Source organism: Chelonia mydas, chromosome 6 (genome assembly GCF_015237465.2).
Source record: "Chelonia mydas isolate rCheMyd1 chromosome 6, rCheMyd1.pri.v2, whole genome shotgun sequence".
In the NCBI taxonomy this organism is placed as follows: domain Eukaryota; kingdom Metazoa; phylum Chordata; order Testudines; family Cheloniidae; genus Chelonia; species Chelonia mydas.
This window is the reverse complement of record NC_051246.2, coordinates 90,090,341-90,108,572: the sequence shown is the minus strand read 5'-3', so window position 1 is coordinate 90,108,572 and position 18,232 is coordinate 90,090,341. Positions and strand designations below refer to the sequence as shown.

General features: G+C 43.6%; 2 protein-coding genes across 7 annotated transcripts in view; one reads left to right on the top strand and one right to left on the bottom strand.

Annotated features, from left to right (window-relative positions):
- Positions 1 to 5,212, top strand: part of ALDH6A1 (aldehyde dehydrogenase 6 family member A1) — a 17,022-nt gene extending 11,810 nt beyond the window's left edge. For both annotated transcript variants that reach the window (XM_037900665.2, XM_037900666.2), the window contains 4 exons: positions 1,153 to 1,334; positions 2,756 to 2,935; positions 3,178 to 3,276; positions 3,578 to 5,212. In XM_037900665.2, the coding sequence (XP_037756593.1) occupies positions 1,153 to 1,334; positions 2,756 to 2,935; positions 3,178 to 3,276; positions 3,578 to 3,682 (566 nt within the window). In that variant the 3' untranslated portion in view covers positions 3,683 to 5,212. The remainder of the gene's footprint in view (positions 1 to 1,152; positions 1,335 to 2,755; positions 2,936 to 3,177; positions 3,277 to 3,577) is intronic.
- BBOF1 (basal body orientation factor 1) lies at positions 4,820 to 18,232 on the bottom strand. Of its 5 annotated transcripts, XR_006291896.1 has the most exons (12): positions 18,093 to 18,231; positions 17,573 to 17,822; positions 16,390 to 16,455; positions 15,608 to 15,751; positions 14,102 to 14,182; positions 13,608 to 13,678; positions 13,043 to 13,187; positions 12,111 to 12,604; positions 11,046 to 11,150; positions 8,969 to 9,043; positions 5,733 to 5,936; positions 4,820 to 5,564 (listed from the first exon to the last, which is right to left on the bottom strand). XR_006291896.1 is itself a non-coding variant. In XM_043549939.1 (11 exons), the coding sequence occupies exons 1-11, from the start codon at positions 18,122 to 18,124 to the stop codon at positions 5,816 to 5,818; spliced, it is 1,584 nt and encodes a 527-aa protein (XP_043405874.1). In that variant the 5' UTR covers positions 18,125 to 18,231; the 3' UTR covers positions 4,820 to 5,815. The 5 variants fall into 5 exon arrangements, 4 of the variants coding, with proteins under 4 accessions (XP_043405874.1, XP_043405875.1, XP_043405876.1 ...); XM_043549939.1 differs by having other exon boundaries at positions 4,820 to 5,936; XM_043549940.1 differs by lacking the exon at positions 8,969 to 9,043 and having other exon boundaries at positions 4,820 to 5,936.

The following is an 18,232-nucleotide window of genomic DNA, read 5'->3' as shown; positions in this document are numbered from 1 at the left end:
AGAAACAAACAAAGGTAGTTGGTGTAAAGATCTTTGCCATTCACATACATCTTTATTGAAAAATAATTGAAAATCTTGATACATAGATTACTTTCCATTTCTTGGATGTTCATTTTCCAGCTCCATTTATAGGCCTTGTACAATGTATTTCTAACTATGTGTGAATTAGGTTTTTCCATCATATTTTATTTTTAACTTTATCACACTATAGAGCTCTCTATTGAGTTATATTATGCCTGTAAAATACCTTAACATAAGTACTCCCCCTCTTTCCTGCCAGCATAGATGCCTTCCCTCCACCCCATCTCCTATTTTTGAAGAGATACTTTTAAGACGACCATCCTATTAATGAGACATCATTAACAGAAGCATTACAGTTATATTGAAATGAGTCTCTTGCTATTTAGGACTAGCTTAACTAAAACTAAGACTTGCATCTTCTCCATTCTAGTTCTTAAATATGTTCGTGGCCCTCCGGCATACACTGAATCTCCATTTGAGCAGCCAGTTAAAGGCATATGTGCATTAAAGATTGATTTTTAAAAAAACCCATCAAATTATCTCACACATACACGGAGTACAGGGGAGTTTAAAAAGTCAAAAGATAGACTAAAAACAAAAAGGCTTCATGATATGTTTTAAATGTCATGGTTTCTGAGGCCAATTTCATGATTTTTCAGGATCCAACTCATGGTTTTTAATCTCTTGAGATTGGCAATACTGCAGACTAACCAAACTCAGTTCCTCTTTGACTCCATTTTATGCTTGTTTTTAGCAGCTATCATACGTAGCATGGACAGGACAAGATGACCTTTTGTTACCTTTTCCCTTCTATGGTTCAAGAAGGCTTCTGCAAAATTTTCAAGAGCTTCAAAATTACAGAACTCAGCACAGCAACTGTCAGCTCTGTGTGTTTTGGGCGTGGGGACTTCTGTCTCTCTGTTTTGGAAGCATGGGGCTTTTCTGTTGGTTTGGAGCTCCCCTATGGGTTTGGAGTTCAGGGCTTCTTGATTCTGTGTGTTTGCGTTTTGTGTTCCTTGGCTACTTAATCTTAGGATTCTTGTATCTTTGCTGGGAAGGTAGTTGTTGGTTGTTCTCTTTGAAGATGAAACCATCACAATTCAAACCTTCCCCTGCTTCTGTACTTCAAAGGAGACCAACCAGGAGCAGATCTGGGGCCCTTGATCACCCCCCAGGCTAAGGAGCGAGTCTGCCACCTGATTGAGTGTGGAGTGAAGGAAGGAGCTGCCCTCCTTCTGGATGGACGAGACATCAAAGTGAAGGGTTATGAGAAAGGCAACTTTGTTGGACCAACCATCCTTGCTAAAGTCCAGGTGAGCTAGTCAATGAGCTGGTCACTGGATGCAGAGGAATAAAGTATATCATAGGTTCAGTGGAAAGGGTGGCACTTGTGGTCTTCCCAACACAGCTGGCAATGGCCCAGTGGGCTTATCAGCCTTGATAGGCTAGATGGCAAACTGCTGGTTCAGTGTGTGCATTTAAGCACTTATGGATGTTGCATGTGTTAATTGGGCAGGGTAGAATGGTTAAGGTTCCAACCTCAGTATATCCTGAAATCTGGATGGGAGAGTGATAAGTGGTCTGTTACTAGACTGAGAGATGTATGTAGATGAAGCTAGAAGAGTGTGGATGGGGTGATGCAGACAATTAATTGCCAAACCTCCAGCTCCTACATAAGAAATTGGTGGTTTGGAATGACAGTGGGAGAGTTGTAGACAATGTGAGAGTGCAAGGGAGAGGGATGGCGGTTAGGGTGCAATGGGGTTGACTAGCAGGCAAGATGTGTGTCAAGTTGTAGTGATCTGGTCACCCAGGCTGGGAGGATGGAAAGCCAGGAGTTACAGAAACAGAAGCAAACCAATCCTAATTGAATCTAGGCCCCTTGATCAGCCCAAAGAGTAGATTTGTCACTTGACTGAGAGCAGGAAATGGATGTGGTAGTTGGGCGTGACAGATGGCAGGGCATGGCATTGGGATTGGTAGCCACTAGGGCATGAGGGACAGTGGGGCATGCAAATTCAACCAGGACAAATGCAAAATACTTCACTTAGGAAGGAACAACCAGTTGCACACATGCAAAATGGAAAATGACTGCCCTAGGAAGGAGTACTGCAGAAAGGGATTAGGGCAGGTCAAAGTGGATCACAAGTTAAATGAGTGAACTGTTTTAAAAAAATTTGACCATAATTCTGGGATGTATTAGCAGGAATGTTGTAAGTAAGACATGAAAAGTAATTCTTCCACGCTACTCCGCGCTGATTAGGTCTCAACTGGAGTATTGTGTTCAGTTCTGGTTGCCACATTTCAGGAAAGATGTGGACAAATTGGAGAAAGTCTAGAGAAGAGCAACAAAAATTATTAAAGGTCTAGAAAACATGACCTATGAGGGAAAATTGAAAAAATTGGTTTTGTTTAGTTTGGAGAAATGAAGCCTGAGAGAGTAGACGTAAGTTTTCAAGTACATAAAAGGTTGTTTCAAGGAGGAGGGGTGGCCTAGGTAATACTTAGTCCTGCCATGAGTGCAGGGGACTGAACTAAATGACCTCTTGAGGTCACTTCCAGTCCTACGATTCTGTGATTCTATGCAGGATGATGTCCAGTGAGTTGAAGGATGGTGAGTGATGATGGGAATGCTCTGAGGGTTTGATTTGTGTGGGGGGTGGTCTCTGCTTTGGGGGTGTCTGTGGCATTTCCCTAACATGAGTTTTGTTTTCTGCTGTTTCTGCCTTGGCAGCCAAACATGACCTGCTATAAGGAGGAAATCTTTGGGCCAGTTCTCGTGGTTCTGGAAGCAGACACTCTTGATGAAGCAATTGAGATAGTGAACAGGAATCCCTATGGAAATGGAACTGCAATCTTCACCACCAATGGTGCCACCGCCAGGAAATACTCCCACTTGGTGGACGTGGGGCAGGTTTGTATCCATAGGATAATGTATAGAGTAGAATTATTCCCATCAGTGCTTGCCATGTACATGAGACACCCATCTAGCCCTGGCTTCTGATTTCTGTCTTAAGGTGTAACATACTATTATCTCATATTTAAGGAAACTGGATCTAGTATCTTTCCGGGGAAGAGAAATATGAGGCTGTTCTGTTGTTGCTACAGTCTGGTACTTGTTTCTTCTATTAATGTGGTGTCTTTACTCTGATTTAGGTGGGTGTAAATGTTCCAATACCAGTGCCTCTGCCCATGTTCTCCTTCACTGGCTCTCGTGCTTCTTTCAGAGGAGACACCAATTTCTATGGCAAACAGGTAACTCATCAAACTAGGAAACATATTGTGTTTTTGCTGCTCTGTGAACCTAGTGCAGGAAGCTAGGTGGAGGTGAGGGAAGAGACCACCAGGTTGCATTAACAAGGTGGAGACTTGTGAATGGAGGGAGAATTGAGCAACGTGCTTTATTGCTGGGGCAGAGACCTCGGGATGGTGGGAAGGGCCGAGAAGCTATTGGCAGCTCCCGTGATGGAAATCTTTGTACTCTGAGGGTATAGTGGGAAGCTTGCAGGAGTCCCAAGGCCAAATGTACAACCCTTGTTTCTCTCACTTCCTTCAGGGGGTGCAGTTCTATACACAGCTGAGGACCATCATCTCTCAGTGGAAAGAGGAAGATGCCACAGTTACCAAGCCTGCTGTAGTTATGCCAACCATGGGAAACTAACCAGCTTTTACAGGGGTACCATCCATGGTGCCCTTCACCTTCTGTGCTGCAGACTTCTTCCAGCTGTGTCCTGACTGCTTCTATTCCCTATTTCCCTGGGAATAGAAAGCTCAGTTCTCCTTAAGGCCTCTATTTCCAAACAAATCAGGGAGGCTCCTCATGTAACACACAATCTAAGTTTTCTGATGCTCTCAGCAATTTTCAGCTAATTGAGCTCAGTTTCTCCCCAGAGGAAACACTCTCCTTTAGTGACAGGTCAGATGACAAGCCTGGGCACAAGTTCTCTTTCTCCCCCCTCCCCCCCAACCAACCCTTGAAACTGAACTTGCACAGGCTCCATTTTCCGCTATATCTGTCTTTAGTCCCACTGACTCGGTGCTGCAGCTTTCTCCACTTCCCTCTCTGGTCCAAGATTCTGATTCCACCTCACTCTGAGGAACTCTCCCTGTTGCAGAGAAGTGGCTTTTCCATTACGGGCAGGTAGTAAGTTTGAGTGTCTCTCTGAAGTTCTGGAGAGTTTAACCCCATACCCACTGAACAGTTTTGACGGGTCTGACACTTAGGAACTGGCTGCTTTAAGAGTTTTCAGGGAGGTCTACTGGGATGCTTGACTGAGGATCAAGGAGATTCCTGAAAGTGTAGAGTGAGTCCTACCCTACCTTGCTCTGGTTGGAAACTTTGATCCCCATCATGTATGTATCCTGACAACTCCTTTTTAATTCTCAGCTCTGACTGTTAACTGAAACCACTTGCAGGGTGATGCTTATTATGATAGCAACTGTGTGCCTACATTCCCTGTGACCATGGAAGCAGAAGCACATGTGTTATGTCCACTCCTGGCTGGTGGTGTTCAAGCCCTCTGAGACAGGATGGAATTGGCAGGAAGAAGGCATTACCTTCCTCAGAAGGCAACCAATCTCAGTCTTTTGGTTTCTCTTCCTGATTGTCATAAGTCTATGCTGCTATTGCCCACTACTTGATTCACTGTCACACCTGCACGTGTGTGTGTGTGTGTGCATCTTTTAGTGACTGCAGGCCCTAATGCTAGTGACAGGCAAGGAGGTTCTGTTAGCCTATGTAATAAAGGTCTTTGCAACTGGAGGTCTGGGGTTCTATCCCTTGGGTGGATGGGGAGGATTGGGTTTGAGTTGGTGACTCATGCAGCCATGGAGTAGTTAAAGGTCCGGGATGGGGTAAGATTAAGGGGACTTTATGTTGGCTTCACTTGGAATCTGCTATAAGTGGCAGGGACTTGCAGAAAGTTATTTCGTGCACCTGAGGAAAATCATGCTATTAAACTGATTCTAATCATGATTCATTGGTCTAATTGAACAAACAATGTGAACACTATGTATCCTGCCTTCTGGTAAAGATGCCTTTTGTAACTGACAGCTGCCTGACTTCAATACAACTGCTGTGGTGCCATTAATATTTTCTGTATTTTCTCTCAGGTTCTGTTATATCCTAGAGGGAAATGCTCATATTTCTGCAATTTGATTATGAATAAAAATTGCTAATGCATTTCTTCAATTAATGACCTTTCAGGGGGTTTTGTTTGTTTGTTTTTTTTAATAAGACCTTGTCTGGATATAATGTTGATTTGCCTCTTGGGGTCAGCTGCGCCATTGATCCTGTTACTAAATCTGCTTGGATCCAAGTCACCACCTCCTTCTACACAGAGCTCACTGCTGCGAGGAAGACCGTTGTTGGTTCCACGTACATATCACTTCATTCCAACTGCTCTTTATCCTCATACAGAACACTTCCTCCAGAGCAGAAAGATCTTCATCAGAATGCAGTGACACACCTTTTGTGCCGTCCAGCCTCTAGCCCAGATTCCAGTGGGCAGCTGGGGAAACCCTACCCACCTACATAAGTTGAGCTAGGGGAAGAATAAAAGACTTTTTTATTTTAGAAGACAAAACCTTAAATGTGTATATAAAATTAATTTACAGTCCCCTTTCAGGCTGGTTTCAAATGAAAGCCAAACCAACACCACAATAAAAGGGGGATATTAAAGATCTCACAGCTGTCGCGAAATTCCACTTACACAAAAGTCCCAGAAGAAAAGGTGCAGATGAGACAGTAACCATCATTAGCTTACGTCTTGTTCAGTCAGAGTCTACAGCCACCTTACTCTGCTGTCTGTGACGTTACCATCTCAATATCTGGAAGGATTGCTTCATGAGCAGAGGGCTCTGATACTGGGACCTGCTGCGTGATGAAGGTCAGGCTAGGAGCAATGTTTTCAGTGCTGCAAAGGTAAAGCATTGCAGATGAATCAGCAATAACATGCTGCTGTTCACCCGTACATGGGGAGGGAAGGGGTTAAACAGTAACCTCTAATAAGATGTAAGCCTTTTCCTTCAATTCTCTATTTTCTTCCCTTATCAATCAGGCTCCTCTCTTCTCCCACCCCATTCAGGCTCTTACCAAATCCTGTCAGCTCCTTCCTTTACAAACTCAAAATCCATCCTTTCCCATGCCAAGAACATCTTTGTTAACATCCAAGTTACCTCTTACCTTGAATACAGTAGAACCTCAAAGATATGATATGAACACCAGAGTTACAAACTGACCTGTCAGCCAACTGCCATGTGGAACTGGAAGTAAGCAATCAGGCAGCAGCAGAAACAAACCAACCCGCCCCCCGCAAAAAAAAAAAACCCCACCCCAGCAAATACTGTACTTTGCCAGTATTGCATCTTAAAGGTAAGCACCTTGGGCGTACCTGTCCCCACCCCTTACTTTCCACAAGGGGGGCAGCCACTTACAGGTAGGAGGTGAAGATGCTGAGGTTCACAGGCACAGCTATGAGCCCCTGAGTAGGCAGAACAGGAGCAGCTCCCTGCTTTCCTGTCAGCCAAGGGTGCTGTCCTTTCCTGCTCCCTCTAAGCTTGCAAGCACAGTCCAAGCCCAGAAAGAAGCAAACCAAGCTGTTGCTGGAACCTGGCCTGGAGTGTGAGCTGCTGGAGCCTGAGCTCCTGCCTGCTTGCTGTGCTTTAGAGGAGCAGCTCAGTTTTAAAGGGCCACAGCCAGCACTGCGTGCCCACTGATGCAGAAGTGCCCCAGGGTGCCACACTCATCACCCTTGCAGCCAGGGGGCTAGAACCAGCTGCCTGTCCCCACTCGCCAGGCAGCCACTTACAGGTAGGAGGTGAAGACTGCGATTTGCAGGCACTGCTGTGAGCCCCCACTCCAAGCAGTCCACCCTGAGGAACCATCCCATAACATCTTGTTCAGAGTTATGAACATTTCAGAGTTACGAACAACCTCCATTCGTGAGGTGTCTGCAACGCTTGAGATTCTACTGTAGGGCAACCGCATATCTCACTTTTTCTAACCTGCTGCTCTACACCAAATGCCATCTCTAAAATCCTCACTTGCATTCAAGGGAATCTGTTTAAATGTTTTTAAAGGTAGACATTTTTTAAATTAAAAAGGAAATAGGTGAAGGTTTTAAACAAAATCACAGAGGAAAAATAGAAGTTTAAAAAAAAAATTAATTTTGTCAGATCAAATTGAGCCTAGCATTGACTCATGTATTTGCCTTATCTTATTGTTATTGCCCTGACTGTCTTTTCTTAACCTCCATTTTAAACTCAAGCTACTCATTGTTTTTCTATCTGTTTGTACAGTGCCAGGCACAAAGAGCCTCATTTCTGAATGAGGCATCTAGGTGCTATTGCAATATAAACAATAAATGCACTGATCTCTTTTTGCTATTTTTTTTTTTACCTTCCACATCCTGTGTAAGATTCTCTTTCAATCCTCCACCTGTACTCCTGCTTTCATCCCTATTCTTTTTATTATTTGAATTACAGTTGTGCTTAAAGGCCCCCCTGCTTGGGGCCCTAATGTGCTGGGGGTTTCACAAAAATAGTAAAGAGATAGTCTCTGCCCCAGAGGAGTGTACAATCATGGTTAAATGACAACATTCAGCAGGTTGATGAAACAACTGGCTGGGGAAGGAGAAGTGTTGCTGCCTATACTCCTGCCAAGTCACCTTCTTAACTGGCTCATTTGCTGACTCCTACTTTCTTCTTTGTGCCCTCTCCCAAGCCAGTCCTCACACTTGGGACTCATGCCCCTCTTTATGCCAAAGAGCCATCCGGTCTCCTTGCAAAGTGCTAGGGGTCTTGCCCTAAAGGAAATAAGTCAGTGCTCCTATTTGTGAATTTTATCTGGTTATCTTGTGTATGCCAATATTAGAGTGTAAGTTCCAGGGGACAGTGTGTGCTACCTCCACAACATCTGGCACACTTGCAGCAGTTAGTGACAATGCACCATACACCCACACTCCTCAAAGCTTATGCCATATGATGATGTTATATACCCCATGCCTTGGAGAATAACAATTCAGCTAGGTGTGTGGTTGTATCAGAGCCTGCACCTATGAACAACCAGGCTCCAGACGTAAATAGGACTGATTCCTATCTCTGCTATCCAGGCAGTGATAGCTGAACTGAGGAAGAGAGAGGAAGAAAGAATATTAGAGAGATAGGGTGTCTATATTTAAATAAGACACCTGCCATGAGGTGCTTTCACCAAGATAGCAGGCACAATGGGACTAAAGTGTCATTCAAACCAGGCAGAAGATTGAAACCCATCCCATCACACACAGACTAGGCATCTGTAACCTCCAGCCTTGCTAGCTGCTATTCATTATATATGTAGGAACAAGTTCACACACTTTGAAAAAGCATTAACTGGTACCGATCACAGAAATCCATCTGTTTAGCAGCACAGGTCACTGAACACTTAATCTTGGGATTCCACTCTCTTCAATAGCTCTCTCCTGAATGGAGAATCTAGCTCAAGGCCTTTCTACTGATATTCAAAGCTCTCGGTGCTAACTGAGTAATTGCCTCTCCGTGTGCAAACATGACCTCTCACAACAGCTATGTTGTCCAAGAATAATGAAGCTGTTGACTAGGGGAAGCTTCTGAGTGCAGGAGACATAATGGAGCTGCTGGACCTAGATTCTGGAACTCACAAACAGAAGAGATAGGAATGACTATAGACTACACATTCAGAACTAAAAGCAAAATTAATCTTTTCAATTTAAATTTCCCTCAAACATGTCTTCACGTGCAGACACACCAGCACAAACAAGCAAACAAGAACCTTCATACTAAGCAAAGTATTTCTCTTTCATGCTGGGACAGATGGAAGGGAAAGATGATTATATTTCTGTTTTTAAATATGTCGGAGGTGCTTGGGTGTTGTGTTAATGGAGGCTGCAGAAGTACCTAGGCAGAGTGCTATAAAAATGTACTATTTTACCTAGCTTTGTTTCTTTCTTCAGAAGTAGGAGTAACAGCAGCTGGAGCTGAAGGGGCCAAAACATGTTTGCGTTTCCTGTGAGGAGGAAACAAAGGCAGGAGAAATATGGATTAAGTGTAACGTGTACTAAAGGCTTCTCTCTACGCCATACCTATCTCTCTTCCTCACTATCTCAGCGAAGATGAATAGCAGCAGGAAGTGCTAGTCTGGTGCTAGGTGTGCTTTAATTTAATCTAGACAATGGAACTTGTGTTTTGCTGCTAAAGTCCTCCTGCTACAGTAAGGAGTGATTGAGAGAGACACAGAAATGCAGAGTTCAGGGGTTACAGCAAGTTTCTGCTCTGCCGCTCAGTTCTAACTACAGGCATACAGGGGATGGCTGTTCAGCTCTTTATTTATAGAGCCTAGATTATCCCCCCGCCTATTTAGCCACTCTGGACATTAATTCAATTTCTAACTTCAGTGACCATGACTCAGTGATTAGCTCATCAAGTCCATTTCCCTTCTGATTCACAGGGAACAAACAGATTCCCCTAGCAGATGATATCTCTAATATTAAGCTTATCTTAGTAGAAAACAACAGAAAATGAAGTTTAAATGTCAGATTTTGGTCTTCCAATTCCAGTTTGTGGGCAAAGCATGAAAAGTGAGTAGAACATAGTGTTTTCCCTACATGAAGTACATTAATTGGACATGACCCTACAAAACTCTGCTATATGTAAGATTATTAAAAGGGAACACATTTCTAATATAGCATCCAACTGTATTCCCACTAATGCTGTTTGTTGGGGCTTTTTTTGTCATGAGTTTCCCTCTCAGTTTGGACAATGAAATGGGATTGATCAGTGTCACTTTTTAGTTATCATGCACACACAGGAATATTTTTATATATTTTATATAGTTATATGTTTTTAATCTCTACTGTAAAAATGAAACAAAATTGTCAAAACTTCCATGAATGTAACACTAAGGCTGAGAATTTCAACAAACACACTCAAAGTGTAAGAGTTACTATTCCCACCTCAACCTTTACACTCCCTCATTGCACATATAGCATTTTAGATTAGTATTTGAGATCTCCTGTATATTTTTTAATACATGCAAGCACAGTTTACATTGCTTAACCTTTCAGTTTCCAGTTTGTGAATCAAGTTTTCAAAGAGGCTTCTAAAACTATGTTCACAAATTCTGCATGCACATAGCAACATGAGCTATATTGTGAGTACAATTTTAATGGCCAGTTTGTGAAAATTTCAACACAGTTTTAACTTTTTTATGATTGGTCAAATTGCTTTGTCTGTGGCAAAGATAAAGACAGATTTCATTCTGTGTACGGGACACTTCTGTCATTAACTGGATAAATTATCTCTTTATGTTCACTTGCTAAAGATAAGCAGGAATCAGCTAAGAACTGTGAATAAAATTAATCCCATTTCATTGGTCTAGAACAGGGATCGGCAACTTTTGGCATGCAGCCCATCAGGGAAATCCGCTGGCAGGCCGGGACGGTTTGTTTACCTGCAGCATCCGCAGGTTCAGCCGATCGCAGATCCCACTGGCCACGGTTCGCCGTTCCACGCCAATGGGGGCTGCGGGAAGTGGCGTAGGCCAAGGGATGTGCTGGCCGCCGCTTCCCACAGCCCCCATTGGCCTGAAACGGCAAACCGCAGCCAGTGGGATCTGCGATCGGCTGAACCTGCGGATGCTGCAGGTAAACAAACCATCCCGGCCTGCCAGCGGATTTCCCTGATGGGCCTCGTGCCAAAGGTTGCTGATCCCCAGTCTAGATTCTAGCACGACTTTCTGTCCCCTTCACTACTACAGGTAACTTTTCTTCCTCTTCAGAGGTATCCAAAACTACACATGAAGACCTAGTAGCTCAACCTAGAGTCAAGCTAAAATTAGCTAAAATTCCGTTCTCCAAATTGAGTTGGAATATCTTTCCCTCAGCCTGCACAATTACTGCTCAGAACAGGTTCAGCATTAGCTCCAGAATGGGGGAATCCAAGCAATCACCCTGGATTCCACAACAGGAAGACCTCTGTGTCCATCTACTACCATAGAAACAGAGCATTACCGTCGCTCCAGGCCATTCATTCTTGCAAAGAGTAACCTCAAAACACATTCCTTCTGCTCCCATGTTAACTGGCCAATATCCACCTTCCCTTGCTGGATATTTGTCCTGCAAAACATCAGAGAGCAGATCAATGTATTAGAAGAATAAGACCAAACAAAACTCTTACCATCCAGCATAAAATCTCCCTTTTTCTGAACAGAGAAAACACAGAAAGTATTTTCAATCATAGCTCTGAATTTCCTAAGTTTCACTCAGCTGGTCAATGATATGTAAGCAGAAAAGAATCCTGCATTGGCAGGAGATGGACTATACACCTTGATCAATCTTCCCCACCTCTTTAAATTCCACAGGTTTTAATCAAGAATAAAATACAGAGCTTTTATCTCTAAGAAAGGCCACATGTAGTCTGCACAAAATTGTACCTAAATTCTATGGCAAATTACCTAGATTCTGCTGCAGTCTGATGGACATTCTGGAAATTTTGTGGCATCTTCAGATAAATTTCAAAATCAGAGGCTTTTACTGAATTAAATTTAAAAAGGTATAAAACAATCAGTACAGTAGCTCCTGTGTTATTGATTTTGACATTTATTTTATACAGTTGCCCCTTTTTCAGTTTTCATTGTGCCACATATTTTTGTATTGACAATGAAGAACTGCATTTGAGAAGGTATCAAGGGAGGTGTGCAACTGAGGCTTTTGGTTCACAGGGAGGCAAGGGAGACAGAGGTTGCAAGAAAAGCACATTAAAATGATCAGCAATTAAATAAATAACAGTGTTGGCATTTAATTGTCATTTTTAGGATTCAGTGTTAACGTTGTCCCTTCTATTGTTTTCTGCCAGGTCTGCAGCAGCATTCAGTCCTGAAGTTCCCTACTCTGAACAGTTGGGTCTCCAACCTCCCCTCCAATGCTGAACTTCTTTCCTCCCCTCCCATCACAGCAGCCTCCACAGAGATTACTAATCTGGGTATTGTTACTACACAGGGATTTTTAAGATTTAGGTTTCATTCCTATGAGCCAGGGAGATGGACACTAAATCATCTGCTGTTTAATTACATGTACCATTTCTCTGCCTCCTGCAGGTCCTTGTACACACTATTTGTGCTGTGAGCGTTGCTGTTAAACGTTCTGATTTTGGGGTACTCTTCCTTCCCTGCAAATGCCTCCATCATTTTCTTCTGATAGGCAGCTTGGGCCACCTGCTTGTAGCACTTCCTGCTGGACACAATCTCACGCTTCACCTGTTCCAGAGCTTCTAGGAAGAAACTTTCCACCTCACTCCTCTCATCCAGGATGTTCTTGGCCAGTTTCTTCACTCGATTCATCTCCCGATCCTTCATCTCCAGCAGCTGCTGCAACTTGTTGATCTCTACCATGCCTGCCTGGTTTTGAACTAAAGCCTGATGCCGTGTCTTCTGAATTTCTGTTTCAAATTCTTGGGTCATGTGACCTAGTGCCACCTCCAGTCTCTCTACCTTGTGCTGAAGTGCTTTTATCTGTGCTTTTTGCAGAGTGACTTGCCGGACCTTTTCCTGAACCAAATTCTCATTGGTTTCCTAAAGGACAAGAGAAAATTATTTAGACTCTTATCTTGGTCACCCTGAACCTCAGAACTCTTTCAACAATAACAGCACATGGGTTACATCAGACTGATAGATACTCCGGCACTTCCATGCTGGAAAGCAAGTAGTAATCTGGGTCAGGGCTCTGCCTGCAAGAGAAGCAAGTTGAAGAGTGTCTGATCTGCATACTCCCCATTGTACATACTGAACTCTTCTTAGAGGGGCACCATAGCAAACATTTTCTATTTTCTCCTTCACAATTAAAAGGACAGAATAAGAGCCTCTTAAGATAGCTCCAAAATCCAGCAGATTGAGGATGGGTCTGACTGGAAAGGCGCTAGTCCCAAAGAACTTGCATCTGTATCCAGAATTTGGATTTCAAGAGCCCCTTCCTAGGGAAGAATGAAATAGAATAGAAATCAGAGCAGGAACCTTTTCCTGCAGAAGAAAAGCTTTGTCCTCTTCTAGCTGCTTCTTGATTTTTTTTAGCTCCTCTGCCTCCTTCAGGTGATAAGCAAGAGCCTCCTGAAGACGAACATTCTCCTTAAACACTGCTCTCCCAGTGCTGTCTAACTGCCTGGAGAAGGCGAAACAAAACACAAGAGGTGACATCACAGCCTTTTGGGTCTTCCTATATTAAAATCAGTACCCTAATTTCAGAGAAAGAATTTGTTTATAGGGCTGCAACTGAGACAGCTTTGCTTCCAGCACCAGGGCTGGTCCAGAAGAGGGGGGATCATGGAAGTGTCACAGAGACAGTATTTGGACTGGAGCCGAAATGAGTTTTATGGTAGAGATGACCAGATGGTGATGGGGCCTGCATTTAAAGTGTGAAAGTAATATAGATGCAGCCAAAGGCCCTTACACATTTTCCCACAAAGAGTCCCTGCTGTATACAGTAGTGTTGGCTGCCTGGCAGTTATCTGTAAGACCAAGAGTTACAGTGGCTTTCTGACTCCTCATTGTAACTGGGGAATAGATAACGCAAATGGCTTACACAATGGCCTCATGGTGGGCTCTCTCTGCCAGCATTACTATCTTCTTCTCAGCCTCTCTTTCTAGTAGTTGCTGAAGGGGAGAAAAAGCTGCTTAAATACAGACTAAGACTATGTGGTACTAAAGACAAAATCAGACGCAAAGCATTTTTCTAAAATCACATACATGGGATTAAACTGGCCACTGATACAATCCTGTATCCTAGAGGAAGAGACGGAGTGAGCAGTGACATGGAGCCCTTGGGGGCACTGAAACCACCTCCCTATGGGAGTGGGGACTGAGTAATGATATGGCCCCTCAGGGATCCTGATGCCCTTGTGACTTTTCCTGGAAAGCTGTACCCAATTGCCACATCATCTTATTGTATTTTTTTACAAGCACTGATGATTGTAAAATGTTCATCAAATAACAGCCAAAGCAACTCAAACCTGGGTCAATAGGGAAAGTCACATTGTTCTAATATGGGATTCCTAAATCCTTCGTAAGGCACTGTACCTTTTCTTCAATGAACCTGTTCTCCAGCCTTCTAAGAGTCTCCTGATGTTCCCTGTTTGAGATTCTCATATTCTCTTTTATCTATGATTTAAAAATACCCTTTTAACAATGGTGCTGTATTTCAGCCTTGTAGATAAACATATAGATGAAACTCTCTGGAGAGGCATCTCCCAGTTTTTGTCTTGTACTTCTCAGGCCCTTATCAGCTCCTTGCATAATCTCTGCCTCTTCTCTACTTCTCTTTAGTCACGTTACACTTTCCTTCTCTTTCATAGTTTACCAGCTGTCCTATTTTTAAATCATTGTCAAGCTTCATTAGCATACTTTCCACTAGTTTGTTAATAAATATACAAAACACGGTACAGGCCCTTGTCAAACTCTCCCCAGTCTCACACAGCTAGTTACATTCTTTCTACTCATTCAGTCATCTGTGCTATCCAAAATGCTGTGCCCCAATTTCTTCGAGAAAATTCTGCAGAAAGGTGTATTTCATACCTTACTTCTAAAAATTTATTTATTATTTGTATTGTGGCACCAAAGAGGTTCTAATCATGGATCAGGGCTCCATTGTGCAAGGCCCTATATAGATACATAGCAAATGATAGTCTCTGCCCTAAATAGTTTACAATCTAAGTGACTTACTTGTGTCAAGAGATAAGACAATCACTGCATTCCACCTGCCTATTGAACTGGGTATTGAGAAATCATGTTCTATCATTTATAAACCCTATGGTATGTATAGCCTAAATACTAGGTCTTCTGTACATATTCTTAAAGGAGGTGTAAGCCCCTTCTGGTATATAAATTGACTGGATCCCAAGCCCTGCAATCCTGGCCTTGTGCAGAAGGGTATGAGTCAAATGTTTGCAATCCAAACTCACTTCTGTAAACTGCTTTGAGATCTATGGATAAAAATCACTACAAGTACTAGATGCTTTATTATAGGGCTTGGATTTGGCCTTATATTTTTCTCAAGACATTTGCAGATTGACCATTTGTTGCATTTGTCCTCAGTATTGAGCCTAGAATAGACCTTTTAGAAGCAATCTGTCCATTTTTTGTGCTGGGGCAGCAGCAATTGAAGAAGCCACCACCTGGCTGAAATTGGAAATTATTCCTGTACTAACCAGCCAAGTTCAAAAAACATGCAGATTCTTTTTAGGTCAAATAGTGCTGACTTTATATGGTCCCCAGCAAACTATATTCTAGTTCAGGAACATATAAGTCTGACCAATATAGTGCTTTCTACACTCACAGTAAGCCCTGGTTGCATTAAACAGTCTAATAAATCAGCCAGGTGCATCTGATATCCTTTCCATATGAGTCACTCACCCTGCCATAAAGGTGGCAGTATCACTTCTCATATAAATCATTACAAAGTCCTGTGGAGCATGTAGTTAGTACAAGTACAGGTTACCATGTCAAATTATCAGTTTTAAATTAGATTGTGTTAGTATTGCTTTCAGGCACTAAAACATCCAAAATTAACACTTATGACAAACTTACATCTTCCAGTTCCTTCTCCATATGTGCTTTCTTCTTGCGAAATTCTTTTACTGTTTTCAGTTCCAACTGAATTAAGCCAATTTCTCTTGCTTTTTTGCTGAATTTCTCCTCCAGATCTTTCAACTGCGCAGAATAATGTTCTGCCTGCAAATCAGAAATTCTAATCAAGAAGGGAACAAGTCACAACCATTCAACAATATCACTGCAGGAAATGTACAGCCAAGAAAAATTAAGAACCTTGATGTGCAGAATTTTAAAAAGTCACTAAATTAATGAGACTTATCACTAGAAGGAAAAGCAACAAGTTGGGCAGAATCAAACTACCAGCAAAAGAGGAGGCCTAGAAAGAAATGTTATGTTTAGAACTATCTTTTAATAATATGTCAATACCCAGGCTGTTCTGTTCCTTGTTATTTTTAGGGATGGATGGGCAAGAGGTCCTTGAAGAGCCTACCTCATGCAATTTATTGCTTAAGGGTGGGGAATAGCAGACTTCTGTAGTCTGCAAATTGGACATGTTTCTGTTGTATCTCTGCCCACACCTTATCTATAGGTATTATTACTGGTATCTGAGATAGCAAACCACACTCACAGCTAGAAAGGCCTTGTATAGTCCCCACCCCACTTTTCTTTTGCAGGTTTTTTTCTCATGCCAGGGGTTTACCTCAAAACCTTTACTGCATATCAACTTTTTCTAACTTGCTCATCTTACTAGAACCAAAATCACTGCTCAATCTGCTGTGAAGGCCTCGTTCTGAGGGAAAAGAGAAAAGTTCACTCACCACTTTCTCATTCTCTTCTTGGGCCTGCTGCTTCAAATCTGCCAGCTGTTGCTTCAGTTTTGCAATCTGCACAAGATGAAAATAGAGAAACCATCATCGGGGGAAAACTCTCCCCCATTTGTTTACCCCGCCTCAAGCTTCTTTATGGGATCACATCAAGAAAGCTACAGCAACACATAAAATGCCTCTCATTTATAAGATTTAAGTGGGGACTATGGGGAGGCAGTGTAGGGGTGTGTACACTGACCCTACACTGATTCTGTGTTGGCAGAATTCCTCATAGGCCACTGCAGTCCCCATTATGCCACTAGAGCAGCATATGGCGCCACAATGGGACTCCAGAATCGGTCCCCCGCTTCTTGTACTGTATGTTTGGAGTTGAGGTTCTTAGACCTGCCCACTCTCTCTTACTGAAGAAACACTTATAAGCGTCAACAGGGGATCATTGTGGCTGATATTGGAGAAACTCAGAACAAAGTTACACAGATGTAAAAACACTCCTGTGCATCTAGCTTTGACTTCACATATTTAAAAAATGGTCTGCAGGTGTCAGAAGGGGCTGATTATTGCTGGTCCTGCCAAAGGTGGTCTAATGCAGAGAAGATAACTCATTAACACTGTACAACTGCTTTAATATTTGGGCAACTCTGGATCCAGTTACACTTTCACTAGGAAACTTGTCCATATTTCCAAACTAGACAATTGCAGCTTGCTCCAGTGAAAATGATCCATTGAAAACTGCAAAGATGCACATCATCCACACCAAACACCCAGTTTTGGATGTGCTCAGCTCACCCTGTCTGATTACAGCATCCGCCAAAAGCATAGTGGGACTGGCAGATTGTTGCACCTTTCCCACAATGACTGTCAGAGCTGCCTGGAGCATGTGCAGAATATCTGTGGTATATAGAAGATGATACTACCTGTGAGCTATTTTTGATTTGTTCCATCAGATGCTTCAAAAGGTTCTGTGCTGCATTAGGAGCTGCATGTGCACCATGAGCAGCAGGTCCTGTGGTCACCTCACATTTGCTGATGACACTGTGGAGAGTCTGCATCTCCCTCTGAACCTGCTGTCAAGACATCCATGGGCCTGAAGGCTGCTACACACTGCCACCTTTGGTGTGGATGCTCAAAGGGGTGCAGGGAGTGGTGGACAGGTTTCTTGGTTCTCTGCACATACCTGCTCTTCTTTCTCCACATCCTGTTTCTTGAGAAAGCTGATCACCTCAACTGTGTCCTTCTCCAGACGGTGCTGCTGCCATGCCAGCTCCTCATTGTTCCTGGCCAGCACACGTGCAGCCTTCCGATACTCGGCCCGGGAGATCTCAGTCACCTCTAGCCGAGCTTCCCATAGCGCTGCATTGGCCTTGGCCCGCTCAGCCTCAGACTCCTTATCCACCTTCGACTCAGCCTTGGCCCCCTTCTTCGCCCTGTGAGGAAAAGCTGAGGCACGTGGGTACGAGGCCCCTGGAACTCCCATCCTGCTGGGACCCCATGGCCAAGGACTCTCCCTGCACTCTCCTCTCTCTGCCCTCCCCATCCCCATTGCCTGGTTACCTGCCCCATTATCTCCCTATTCCCCCACCCCTCCCCTCCCCTCTCCCCTCGCCCTCCCCCCTCCCCCTCTCTGCTCTCTCACTTCCCCCGTTACCCTGGTTACCTGCCCCCTCATCTCTCCACTTCCCTCGCTAGCCAGTTACCTCCCGCGCTTCGCGCCTTTCCCCTTTCGCATCTTGGCCCCGGCGGGGACTTGCGGCCGGCGGTTCGCAGCACGGATCCGTCTCTTTGGAATCTTTGTGACAAGCGCTCGCGGCGACCTGTTGCTATGGAGACTAGAAGG

What these genes read in the sequence shown, in the direction of transcription:
- BBOF1 (XM_043549939.1), bottom strand. Translation starts at nt 18,124, where the DNA reads ATGCGAAAGGGGAAAGGCGCGAAGCGCGGGAG. An exon ending in GCCCACCATGAGGCCATTGT is followed by an intron (nt 13,188 to 13,607) that starts GTAAGCCATTTG and finishes CGCCTTCTCCAG; the next exon opens with GCAGTTAGACAGCACTGGGA. An exon ending in GAAGAAAGAAACAAAGCTAG is followed by an intron (nt 5,937 to 8,968) that starts GTAAAATAGTAC and finishes TTACCTTTGCAG; the next exon opens with CACTGAAAACATTGCTCCTA.